We start from the raw sequence: 11,959 nt of genomic DNA on the forward strand, positions 1-11,959 counted from the left end.
GCCTGTGTCTGTATTTGCCTCCATACAGCTACCTACTCTTTTTATTTTTTATTTCAGTTTGCAGAAACATCAGTAAAACTAACTTAGGAGAAGTGCTTTGTAGAGATAGATATTAAAGAGGGAATGTGCTGCACATTAGATCTTGAAAGCATACATAACAACAGAAGGGAACACCAATGTAAACAACTAATATAAAGATAACTAATAAACATAATACAATAAAACAGAAAAACACAATATAGAGGCAATACACTGTAACTATTTTTTTAGCATCAAAAGTTAGGTTGGTCAGCTTGTGTGGCTGCTATTCTGGCTACTATCTCATTTTTCAGAATAATAACACACAAAATACATGTCAAAACGAAGAAGAATCAAAGAAAAAAGTCTATTTTATAGTTATTTAAAACCAAGCATTTCAGCATTAGTAAGGCCTCACAACACATCTGGAATGTAGTACAACCTGTGTTGCAATGAATATATATCATACATACAAAAATAGCTTCCATAACTTTATGAACATAGATAACATTTGATTAAAAAAGTATTAAATATCAGCTTCAGTGCTAAAGGTTCAGATGACCACAGGCCCATTTATTAGTTTAAACATCTGGGATGACAAGTCTTAAGTCCTAAGTTTCAAAATGTCCCACAGGCCTTTTTCCCCAGAACCTCACGTAGTTTCTTGAGTCTGCGTTCAGTTATGGCTCTGACGTAACTGTCTGATTGGATGATGGCCATGCCATCCTGCACAACACCCATCACCAGCAAAGGGTTTTCCTCCATGGTGATGTTGGGGCAGGGGCAGCTCCAGTCTATCTTAGCAATAGTCACCTCTAGGTGCTTTGTATTAAAGAAGGTCAAACCCATCTTTTCATCTCTGAGAACCTCTTCCAAGCTGAAGCGGGCTAAACCAGAGTCCAGATCCTCAATCAGCTCTGTCAGTCGTCCCACGATGGCAAAGTCACTGCGGCACAAGCTGGGCACCATTTTCCCCTTCACCCGACAGGTCTTACAGGATTTCCTTTTGGGTTGCGGACAGTTTGCCTCACACTCCTTTTGGGTGCGGAAGCTGTTGGCGTTCCCATGGCAGCCCCCGTAGGCAAACGCTTGGCACAGTTTCATGAGGGAGTTCCAGGCCCAACGCACCTCCCAAGCTTTGCAGGGACCCTGAACGGCAGGCAGGGAGCAGATACCCATCCCCTCTCTCTGACAGGAGGCCTTGCACTCCTCGTAGGTCTCAAATCGGTTGCGGCTGTCGTCACATCCACCGTTGCTGAAGGCCATGCAGGAGCCCAGCTTGCTGTCATAATACCAATCCACATGGCGCTCACCACTGCACACTCTCAGGTCTAGTTCAGCCAGACAGTCTGCTGGTGAAAATGGCCGCCCCATGGGCATCTCAGGGTCTTCAGAGAAATCATCATCAGCCCGGCGTATGACAGACAGCGGGTAGTCTGCACGCAGAACTCCTGCAGAATTGCGTGCGATGCAGGTGTAGATGCCTGTATCCCAAACCTGGGCATTGTAAATGACAAGCTGTCCAATGTTGGTGATAACCACGTTGCCATACATCTGATCGGGTCTCATGACAAGCCGCTCACGCCGTTCACTCTGTTTCTCCCATGTTACATCAGGTCTGGGGACTCCTATAACATCACAGTGGAAGCTGACTGTGCCTCCAACATAGATGGACTGATGGTGAGGGTTGGAGTACAGTGTGGGGGGCATGGGGTCATCCTGGGAGGATGTTGGGGTGGGGTGAGCCGTAGTGTCCTGAGGCAGGGGGCTGGTGTGGGGTCCGGCGAGGTAGAAGCGGCAGGTGACTACAGTTAAAGACACCCCCCGGATGCAGGCCTCTGCATCCATGTAGCAGCGGTTGAAATATGTGAGGCCATCTGAGGCACAGGTGAAGTTGGGCTCTTTCTCACATCGGTCCTGGCACTTGCAGATGGGTTGGCCGTCCCAGATGTCACAGGTCGCTCCCTGCTGGCTGCAGATAAAGCCGTCACAGGTAACTGTGGGGGCAGCACTTCCCTTACCTCCACCCTGCCCATCTGGCTGGGCAGAGGTGCCATCAGAGAAACGCGCAGCTACACAGCTGTTGAGGCCACACACGTTGGTGCAGCATTTCTCAAAGTCAGCACAGTCCTGCACAGACACGATGCACAAAACAGCAGATATGAAAGCGAATTAAATACAAAAAAATAAACAAGAGTAAGATACAGGTGCAAAAAACTGATCATTCTGTTATTCTGTAGGGAAAATATAAATTACATCACCTCATCAACTTTGCAGTCTCTCTCGCAGGTGCTTTGCGCATCAACCCAGAGATTTGAATTCAACTTGTTAGGACAAAGTCCCTCGTGTTCAACTTTGGATCCTGCCACACTTGCACACAAAGAAAGTTCGGGTAATTCGCAAACCAAGAGCACCAACAAATACGCACGTATCCATCCTAATCCTAGTTTATTTGAGTTTGGCGCATCAGGCCAACTTGTATCCTTTTTGCATCTCTGCTCCAAGAGTTGAAGAGGGATTTTATACATTGTTGTTCTTTTGCATGAGTCGCCCCCCGAGTAATTCCATAACTCCTTCAGGTCTGCAAATAAGGAAGTAGGTTGTAGTCGATTTTCAAAGGTGGTCGTCCCTTCCGTACGTAAACATTGTGGAAACAAGAGTCAGTTTGTCGTGCGCAGAGAGGAGAGTTGTAATATTCCCAACGATCAAGACGAGTTCCCTTGCGCTGGACATTTAGTGAACAAAATATAAGCCAGACATGAGTTTAAAAACGCATCTGGGTCGCAGGAATGTTTTGTCTTGATATTAAAACAAAATTCTTGCAACAATGGGCAAAATTGAATTCAATTCTCGATTTCCCAGAGCAGCAGAATAAGCGAACGAAACTGCACAATGAGAAAGAAAAGACGCAACATCAGCCTTTCAGAGTGTGAATGGAGGTGGAAAGGGCAGCCCCTCTGACCGCCCCCGTGGTCGTCCAGTGTCTGAAACTTTTATGAAGCAGCACCATGCGCTAAGCAACTGGACAAACATTGTAAAAACATCAAAGAAAACGTGGTGCCGCGGTGGCAAGCTGTCCCAACAACCGTGCACACGGAGCCAAACATTCCGGTGAGAAACCCAAAGTTAAATGTGTCCAGACAGAATTTATAGAGGTGTCATTCATAAATAAGATAATAGGCTGTTTTGATCGCTGAGAACTGATGTAGTTGTTGGTTAGAATGACATTTTCTGTTATAATTATATCTTTCCAGCTGTTTTACGCAGTACAAACTTATCTAAGTACTAATTTTCTTGCACAAATCAAAGGGGAAATTGTACAAAAACTCGTCTGGAGCGCGAGGCGGTCCGCGTGAAAACTAAACACGGGGCGTGTCGCATCATGTCTTGCAAAACATGTTGTTTACGTCCTTCTTGTCTAGACGTCGGTCAATTTAGCACTGTCCCTCATTCACACGGAGCTCAGAGATGCCACGGTCAGGTGGGAAGACGTAAAGCGCCACATTTTCAATAGTGTGCGACTCATCTTTGTCCGGGCGCGGCCCCGAGGCGATGAGAAGCTGCTCCCCTCATCTTTTCATCGGCACTGACCCTGCAACCTTTGGCTGACTTATGACCGCGCTGCATTCATGCGCTGCATCGAAGTCCCGGTTATCCAAAACTGGCCAATACCGAGAGAGCCGCTAATCAATTCAGCACCCCCATCGGTTTTATTACCGACAGGCCCCAGGCTAGACAAAGGGAGAAAAATCTATTCCCACAATGGAATAAATTATTTATATCTATTTAGAAAAAAATCATTGCACAAGTGGATGAAAACACAAAGCGATAACTGTAGTTTTACCCTTTATTTTGATGGGTGGCTTTGTTTTCAATGCCCATGGAGACAAAATCATAATGAATCCCGCATCCAAACCTTGAGGCGCAGCTCTGACAACAACAACTGTTTACATATAGTGCTTTAAATGTTCACTCCAGTTCTGTTGGAGCCTGTTGTACTGGTCTCAATGCACATAAAACAGGTGTCAGTGGGAAACATGCACCAATTTTTATCCCCTCAGTGACTTTATCTTATACATATAGTCATGGCACTGGGAATGTTGAAGTGGAAATACAGCACATGTTAATCAGAGGTGGAAAGATGATTGGGAATTACAGTATTTGTGCAGATTATTCAATTATTTTAAAAAGAGACACTAGGAAGTTTTCATTGGTTAGTTCTGATTAAAAGACTTTGCACCCTTTCTGAGGTCTTCAAATTAATCTGACATCACATGTTTCTTGTAAATAATTTCATCATCAGTAACCAAATGTCCAGACTGAAAGTTTGACTGTAAATGACAACTGTAATCCCTCTTGCTATGCACAAATTTTTAAGAATGTTGGAATATAAGAATTAATTGAAGCCGCAAAACTACTCAAATTCTCAGAAAATCAGCAACAACACTAAATAATATTACAGTACCCAATTACATTCCACCTCTGATTTTTACAGTCCCACATATCACCATAAATCCACAGAAAAGTAGAAGATGAATATTGTTTTACATTCATAAATACATAGCATATACAGAAAATATCCAAAAAAATGCAAAATTAAAAATATTCCTTTCATCAACGTCCTGTGAGGTTACAAATTCCTGTTGTGAACCAATTGCAAAACTTTCTTAAGGCAAAACGCCGCGACTGATTACATAATCTTGAAATCTGAGTTTTTACAAGGTTTCCTCATCAGCACCAAGCAACCTCTGAATTGCCCCAAGAATTAATAGAATAAAATTACTGTTGATGGATTAAAATCAGTTAAACCCAACTATGGATGAGATTTAGAGGCGTAAAATGGTCTGAGAGAGTTGACAGATATCTAAACTGATGACTGATGGAGATGGAGGGTAAATTAATTTGGGCTGAAGTCTAGAAGTATCACAGCAAGTCGTGCCAGACAAAGAATGTTTTTCAATGGATAACTTACTCAACTTTGCTGTAATCTAGGAATCTGGGGAAACAGGCCCTGCTTTTCTCATGACATTCAATTTAAATCAGTTTTGTTTAAAACTTAACTAATCTCATTTTTAAATAAGGTTGAGGTTGCAAAAGAGATTTTGAACTCTGGACGAAGGGTACAAGACACACAAATATGTTGGAAATCAAGGCGGGTTTCCCGCAACAATCAAGACAAAACAAGCATAAGGAGCTCCCCTCCAAAGAACAATCACCGAAACAGCGAACGCATACAGGATATTTACAACTTCAAATCCAACTTAAATACCAATAAACAATCCTTTTTCCAAATAAAAGCTACCTAATGTTCCTCCACTCATTTGTAGTGTTACCAGGTGAGTGACAATCCTTGATTCACATCTGTTGGTCCCAGGGAAATCTTGTTCTACTTGATCACAGTGAGCCTCTTTCATAAAGAGTGCAGGTAAACAGACATCCACAAGGTGAAGCACCAGCAAGCACTAAGAGAACAGATCCAATCCAACCATCCGAGTCAGTTCCCAAAGGTCAATGTGAGTTCACAGCTATATCCGCTTCTGCTGGTAGCTCTACATGCTCTTCTCCGGTCTTACGACCTCTTGGAGCAACAACACGATTAACACCGGTCCCATGGAGGCAACCATTAGTCCGCCCCTTCACTATGAGATCTTACAGTTCCCCTTGGAGGACGACGACGAGTTCTTTGGAGGACTCTGTGGAGGCCTAAAGGATTTTGAGCGTTTGAGACTGTTGGCTTTGCTTCCACCGCTGCTGCTGCCGCCTGAGGCTGCGCTGTTGGCCACTGAGTAAGAGCGTCCGTGCATCATGACTGCATTCATGCCGTTGGCCATGGAGAAAGACTTGAGGTGGGACTTGATGGCGACAGGGAGAGGCAGTTTGTCAATGAGGTGCACCGGTGTGCAGGAGACAATCGAACGGCAGCACAGATCTTGGAGGCTGAAGACTGGAGAGCAAGAAGAGGGATAAGGTTGTTAAGATTGTATGTCATGTAAAATAAACTCAGATGTCTCTACACTACTATTTGTTCATTCTTTGCACTTTCTTTTTCTTTTTCAGAAAAAGCAATTACTTTTTTAAGCCCCTTCTAAAGGTCTCCCAACAACAAAGTTAAGATATCTAGAAGAATAATGTATAGACTTTAAATAACTTTCATTAGACTGATGGACAGAGGGCCATTTGCCAAAGGAGATAATAACTAGATTTTGGCAATGATATGGTAGTTCCACTGTGTGACAAATACTATTTTTGCTGCACTCATATGTTGATACATTTTCATGCCATTTTGTCAGAAGTTACTTTACAGAGGCTAATTTAACTAAATTTCCTCTTCAAGATGAAATTTTATTCCTATTTTTGGAAATGACAGTGTGAGTGAGAAATGGGTTCTCAAGGGCTTCTTCATAAAAATTTGCTTTGTGAAATACCTTGAGACTGTAATAAAATAACTGATATACACATTTCATTACACTCAACAACGTCAGTGTGCTTGTCTAGAGATGTCCAGGTTACTCTGGATAATCCACAGACTTTGCAGTAAATGGATTTCACTGAAACTACTTTATATCAAAGAAATAATACCAATGAGAACTGTTGACAGGGAGAACAGTGGATTATCTAGAATAACTTTTACACTGCTTCTAGGAATTTACAATAATTTTGAGTTTTCCCAATGTAAATCTGATTAAGTACAAATGAAATTCCATTCATACCGACTGCATTGGGGGTGCAAAAATATGTTCTGACCCTTTATCTACGATAGAAACAAACATACATTGCTAATCTGACAGATTTGATCGGACAAAATGATTAACAAACTCACCTCTGTTGGGCCTCCAGAATTTCTCCATCCCATGCCTCATCAGCACGATGCGTGAGAGCTCTGTGAAGGATTCGATGACATTGAAGTTGCAAAGGGGGCTGACCTCAAAGAAAGTCATGCTGTTTTTTTCTGCATAAGCCCTCGCCTGCTCTGTTGGAACCTGCCGCTTGAAAGCCAAGTGAAGCCGGTTGCCCACCAGGATCCTGGGAACACCTGGGGCATGCTGATGGAAATAAAATGATATTGTGACAACATTTAGATAATGTTTTTGAATTATAATGTATCTCTTAAACACAGACAGACAGAAAATGGTCTTTCTCAGGGCCGGAAAGATACAAACACACGATATTACCCCGTCTACATGCGTTTCCTATATTTCTAAGTCAACCAGAAATTGTGTTTACCTCATCAATTTCCCGGATCCAGCGGTCAATACCATCAAACGACCAGCCGTTAGTGATGTCATATACAAGCAGGATGCCCTTTGGGATGAAAGCCAAACAAGTTGACATATTTAGAGATTTAAACAATTGGGAGGGAGGGGGGGCACCAAAGTTGCTCTATAGTCCTCACCTGTGCCCCTCGGGAGTAAGACCTGAAGATGGTGCAGAATCTCCCCTGCCCTGATGTGTCCCTGTAGAAAACACACATATATTATTAGACCAACATATTGTAGCTTTGATTATTATGGCCTCTGTTGATATCGAACTGTGTAAAAATGCTTACCATAACTCTAATTTCACTCGTCTCCCATCCAGCAGGATTGTGGTCGTCTTGTAATCGATCCCTAAAATTTCACACGGTCCAGATTGAGTCATTGTTAGTTATTGTGAACGTAACTTCAAACCAGCTTAAACAAAGACATAGACTGCTACTCACCGCTGCTGTAGGCATAGGGAGACTCCACTGATCCGTCTTGTAAACTGTCCAAGATTTCTCCCTTTCCAACATCGCTGTCTCCCACCAAAAGAAATTTCAATAGATAATCGTAACTCTTGACAGGACTACTCTGGGCCCCCATTATCCCACGCATTGGATCCGGTTCACGAAGAGCTTTTTTGAGCTCACCAGACGTCCTCTGTTCGGGGCGAGGGACGAGCCAGACGGTCCCCAGCGGTGGTAATCGAAAGCTGGGCGACCGCCGTTTGACGTTAACGTAAGCTAGTCAGCTAACTGGTGCACTACGTCCGATTTACATGAACACCATCTTTTCCTTCTTAGCTTCTTCTAATACATCAAATAATTTCCTGACTCCACTGAAACAAACGTTCAAGTGTTTTAGCACCGGGCAGCTGAGCCCAGACGCTGTCGATGTAACGTTAACGTTCACATAAATAACCAAAACAACCCTAGCTGTTAGCTTGCTAGCTAGCCAGCTAAAACTAACGATTATTACGCATTCTAGCACAAATAAAAGATATAAAGTAGAAATGAGGTTGTTCACTCATACATAAGTCGATACCCTACCAAACCAGTTGGAGTTTTTTCCACTTTGTTTATAAGAGAAAAATGCCAATGCGGATTTTTCAGCTACGGAGCACAACGACTAAAGTGGACAGTGTTGGAACTTCCTGGTATTGACATCACGAGTTACGTAATTTCCGATATGATTTTAAAAAAATAAAAGAATTCCATGAACGTCTGTGTATGTATGAAAATATGAACCAGAAAATACAAAGTATTGTTGGCTTGTTGATTTTAAATGGCAAATATAACCATGACCATAAATCCAGATCCTCTAAATATGCATTTAGAAAACATTGGAACTGACAGTGAGTATTTTTCATGTTTAATAAAAGTGATGTAATGTATTGATTCTGTCCCCTTTGTTCTATCCCACACTGGTGTTTGACAGATAAAGAGAAAGGTATATAAGGTGATTATCATTGTTCAGATCGCACTGGTTGTTCTTGATTGACATTTGCAGCAGCTGTGGAAATTCTTCCTGATTGCAGAAGATAAAAGCCAGGTGAAAACTCTTCTCTCATGCACAACCTGTTTAGGTGAGGGGTCAGCTTCAGTGGGCGGTAGCCACCAGAGAGAAAATGGGGCTGGTACATGCTGGGCTTTTATTCCTACTGTGTTGTTCTGCCTATCGCTATGCATTTAGCAGTGGGGCTGGGTATGGCCCCTTTGTGCAAGATCCTGAATTAGAGTGGGCGAGAATGGAGACAGTGATAGATGAAGAAAGAACCCAAGCCCCTGCACCCAGAGCCCAATTCAAAGATGCGTTACCTGAAGCCAAGAAGGTTCCTCAGTACCGGATTGTCTCAACCTCAAAGGACCAGAAAGCACTTTTCAAGCCAGAAAAGGGTTCCAGGCCCCTCCCTAACTCAGTCCAGTCTATGTTGCTTGTGACTGCTGCTCCTGAAACTGAAGGTGGACAAACAACCCGACGAAAGTTGGTTGAAATCTTGTGCCATGTCGACAGAATGTATGTAAGAATCAGGAGGGAGGTCTTTAAGACCACGGATGCATACAAATATTTGAAACTAGGCACCTGTCCTGTGAACCAAGGTACGAAAGCTCATTACTACCTTCTGTACCTTCTGAGAAATGACTGTGGATACAAGAGAGAGGTTGGTAAAGGCCATTTTCTTACTCTTTGTCTCTATTTTCACCATATAAGTTTTCTGCTTCATTTTGTCAAATACCACTAACACAAATGTTTGTCTGTTCCAGAGTAATGCAGATTATCTGTCCATCAGCAATGTTCTCCGCTACAATCCAACTGGTCCCATTTTAAGAGAAATGCCCTTTAACATTCCCCTGCAGTGTAAATATCCCAGGTAAGATTTTGTATAGTAGTTAACTCAATCTGAGCTGAGAGTAGCTGTGGCTAGTGAAATAAACTCACTGTTCTGTTAGTCAATGCTGTGCCATATTGTGCAAGAATTTTAGGTTTTGGTCATAACTGATTTTATCATCTTAGTAGCATTTGATGATTTCTAAATTTTGTGGATTGAGGATGCCAGAAACAGTTTGGCTACACAGCACACTGTTAAGACTACTTTCAGTTGTCCAATTTTGTATTAACTTGTGTTTTCTCTTGACTGCTGCAGGTTGTTTCACTCCTATAAAGTTGGCTTCTATCCCATACTTAAAGGCGGCACAGTTTACAAAGCACTCCAACCAAAAAGTAGTTTCATGCTCACTTCTCAAGATGGTATGTTGCCTTTTTATAATGTGAATTGATTCCTGTTCACATGCATAAGCATTCCCCTTAACATTCAAAGCTCCTGGGCAGTGACAAAGGAAATTGACAAAGACAGACTAAACACATGTGTAATTGAAGAGTTGCATTCAACATTAACTCACAGCTGGACAAACTCTTTAGTTCACACTTTTTATTTGCATTTTCTTGCAGGAATAGCTATGTTACAGATCTGAAGGTGCACTAAATATACTAAAGTACACAATGCTGAAGCATGTCCTAAAAATATTCTCAGGCATTCATCACAGCATATTTGGACCGCTAAAAGATCAGATCAAATATTTCCCCACAAACACTTTGCAGGCTTAAGATTTTTGTTACCCAATCACAACATATATGACAGCTCTCCTAATTTTGTATCTAAAATTGTCCAGTGACTGACTTCCCTCACTTTGCCTCAGCATCAGGGAATGAAATCACTGGGGCTAAAACCTACACCTTGGGACAGCTGATGTACTTTGAGGCCAAGCGACCTGACAACACTGCAAGCTCTGGAGATCAAAGGATGTACATCAACAAGTGCTTCATGACAGCCTCCCAAGACCCCAACTCCAGTCCTAAATATGCAATCATTGATAATCAAGGGTAAAACTTAAATTATGCTTCAGAATAAGATGGACATTACTCATGGTTAGACGTAAACATGCATATTCTCTTATTGCAGTTGTATGATTGATGGTAAGCTGAATGCGCAGTCAAAGTTCCTCACTGGTTCCTCAAAGATGACCCAGAGGTTCAGCGTGGGTGCCTTCATTTTCAAGGACACGGCTTCCAGTTCCTCTTCAACACAGGTATGTCGAGAGTAACTGGTACAAAGATGTAAACTGTCAAATAGAAATATGTAATCTTTGACTCTGAAATCCTTCTTTCAGCAACTCTACATGCACTGTGACATCTCTTTGGGGAAACTTACTCCAACTCCAAGTTCGAAGGCTTGCAGTTATGATCCAGCTACCAAAAAGTGAGTTAACTTTGACTCTGGCAAGAGTTGAAACACCCACAGGTGGGGTTGACTTGCTTTGAATGTCTTGCAGGATGCTTTGCTTGTTAAGCCGAAGTTAAAACTTTTATTAAACCCCTGTTGTATTGCTGCTTGTTTTGTAGTGGATTTTTTTTTTTTTTTTTAACGGTTTTAACACCAAGCTTGTCAATCTTCTACATTTTCGGGACCTGATATAACCCTGTTAATGGTTTCAGGTGGAAGGAGCTATACGGTGATGACTCTGTGTGCGCCTGTTGTGAATCATCCTGCTCATCATCACAGCCTAGGGGTAAGTCTCCATATTTGTTTGCACATTATGGAAAAGGATTCTTTACAAACCTGTCTGTATAGAATATAGCACCTCTGCAATGATTCAACACAGAGCTTAACACAAGCATCAGCCACAAAGTATCTTGCTGTCATGTATAGGCAATGAGAGGGGAAAAAAAACACTTAATCAAAACCATTATGTTTTACAAGCTGTAAGATTACTTTCTCAAGCTTTTGTCACATCAATGAGCTTTAATAACACACTGGAATGAAACTTTGAACAGTTCACAACAGCTACTTGAATGTTTTAATGCATCCTATTCCAACAGCTTCTAGAAATATGGTTTCCGGTCCCTCTTGGACGGTCGACTTGAGCAGGAAGGATGGACCTGTGGAGTTTTACCCGCGGATGAAATCCCTTGACACAGACACATTCAGCTTGGAGGACCCTGATATGGCAGAGCACAAAGACTTCCTAAACTACTGGGACCATGACTACTGAAATTCGTCATGTGGAAGTGACCACAATGTTGAATAAAATTGATCAATATTTTAGTTTTGTGTTCAATATTGCATTACTCCATGAACAGACAAAACTCATTAATTTTGTCTGGTATAAAGAATAACTCAAGAGAAAAACATTTAAACTGAACTT

General features: G+C 42.1%; 3 protein-coding genes across 3 annotated transcripts; 1 reads left to right on the top strand and 2 right to left on the bottom strand.

Annotated features, from left to right (window-relative positions):
- Nucleotides 1–371: 371 nt before the first annotated feature.
- On the bottom strand, nucleotides 372–3,799 carry wfikkn1 (WAP, follistatin/kazal, immunoglobulin, kunitz and netrin domain containing 1). Its single transcript, XM_042432681.1, has 2 exons — nucleotides 2,280–3,799; nucleotides 372–2,148 (listed from the first exon to the last, which is right to left on the bottom strand). Exons 1-2 carry the CDS (start codon nucleotides 2,544–2,546, stop codon nucleotides 637–639), a joined length of 1,779 nt encoding a protein of 592 aa, XP_042288615.1. The 5' UTR covers nucleotides 2,547–3,799; the 3' UTR covers nucleotides 372–636.
- A 52-nt stretch (nucleotides 3,800–3,851) lies between these two features.
- LOC121911343 (ras-related protein Rab-40C-like) lies at nucleotides 3,852–8,429 on the bottom strand. Its single transcript, XM_042432715.1, has 6 exons — nucleotides 7,718–8,429; nucleotides 7,565–7,625; nucleotides 7,412–7,472; nucleotides 7,243–7,320; nucleotides 6,839–7,061; nucleotides 3,852–5,962 (listed from the first exon to the last, which is right to left on the bottom strand). Exons 1-6 carry the CDS (start codon nucleotides 7,869–7,871, stop codon nucleotides 5,658–5,660), a joined length of 882 nt encoding a protein of 293 aa, XP_042288649.1. The 5' UTR covers nucleotides 7,872–8,429; the 3' UTR covers nucleotides 3,852–5,657.
- Nucleotides 8,430–8,815: 386 nt separating this feature from the next.
- Nucleotides 8,816–11,859, top strand: zp3c (zona pellucida glycoprotein 3c). Its single transcript, XM_042432692.1, has 8 exons — nucleotides 8,816–9,417; nucleotides 9,521–9,627; nucleotides 9,901–10,004; nucleotides 10,454–10,637; nucleotides 10,717–10,843; nucleotides 10,925–11,013; nucleotides 11,250–11,323; nucleotides 11,634–11,859. The coding sequence occupies exons 1-8, from the start codon at nucleotides 8,884–8,886 to the stop codon at nucleotides 11,804–11,806; spliced, it is 1,392 nt and encodes a 463-aa protein (XP_042288626.1). The 5' UTR covers nucleotides 8,816–8,883; the 3' UTR covers nucleotides 11,807–11,859.
- The last annotated feature ends 100 nt before the right edge of the window (nucleotides 11,860–11,959 follow it).

Source organism: Thunnus maccoyii, chromosome 2, assembly GCF_910596095.1.
Source record: "Thunnus maccoyii chromosome 2, fThuMac1.1, whole genome shotgun sequence".
NCBI lineage: Eukaryota > Metazoa > Chordata > Actinopteri > Scombriformes > Scombridae > Thunnus > Thunnus maccoyii.

Excerpts from the sequence above, each read along its gene's own strand:
- zp3c (XM_042432692.1), top strand. The coding sequence starts at position 8,884 with ATGGGGCTGGTACATGCTGGGCTTTTATTCCTACTGTGTTGTTCTGCC. Across the intron at positions 11,014-11,249 it reads TATGATCCAGCTACCAAAAA|GTGGAAGGAGCTATACGGTG; the intron begins GTGAGTTAACTT and ends TAATGGTTTCAG. Across the intron at positions 11,324-11,633 it reads CTCATCATCACAGCCTAGGG|CTTCTAGAAATATGGTTTCC; the intron begins GTAAGTCTCCAT and ends CTATTCCAACAG.
- wfikkn1 (XM_042432681.1), bottom strand. The coding sequence starts at position 2,546 with ATGTATAAAATCCCTCTTCAACTCTTGGAGCAGAGATGCAAAAAGGAT. Across the intron at positions 2,149-2,279 it reads GAGACTGCAAAGTTGATGAG|GACTGTGCTGACTTTGAGAA; the intron begins GTGATGTAATTT and ends GTGTCTGTGCAG.
- LOC121911343 (XM_042432715.1), bottom strand. The coding sequence starts at position 7,871 with ATGCGTGGGATAATGGGGGCCCAGAGTAGTCCTGTCAAGAGTTACGAT. Across the intron at positions 7,626-7,717 it reads TCCCTATGCCTACAGCAGCG|GGATCGATTACAAGACGACC; the intron begins GTGAGTAGCAGT and ends GTGAAATTTTAG. Across the intron at positions 7,473-7,564 it reads CGAGTGAAATTAGAGTTATG|GGACACATCAGGGCAGGGGA; the intron begins GTAAGCATTTTT and ends TGTTTTCTACAG.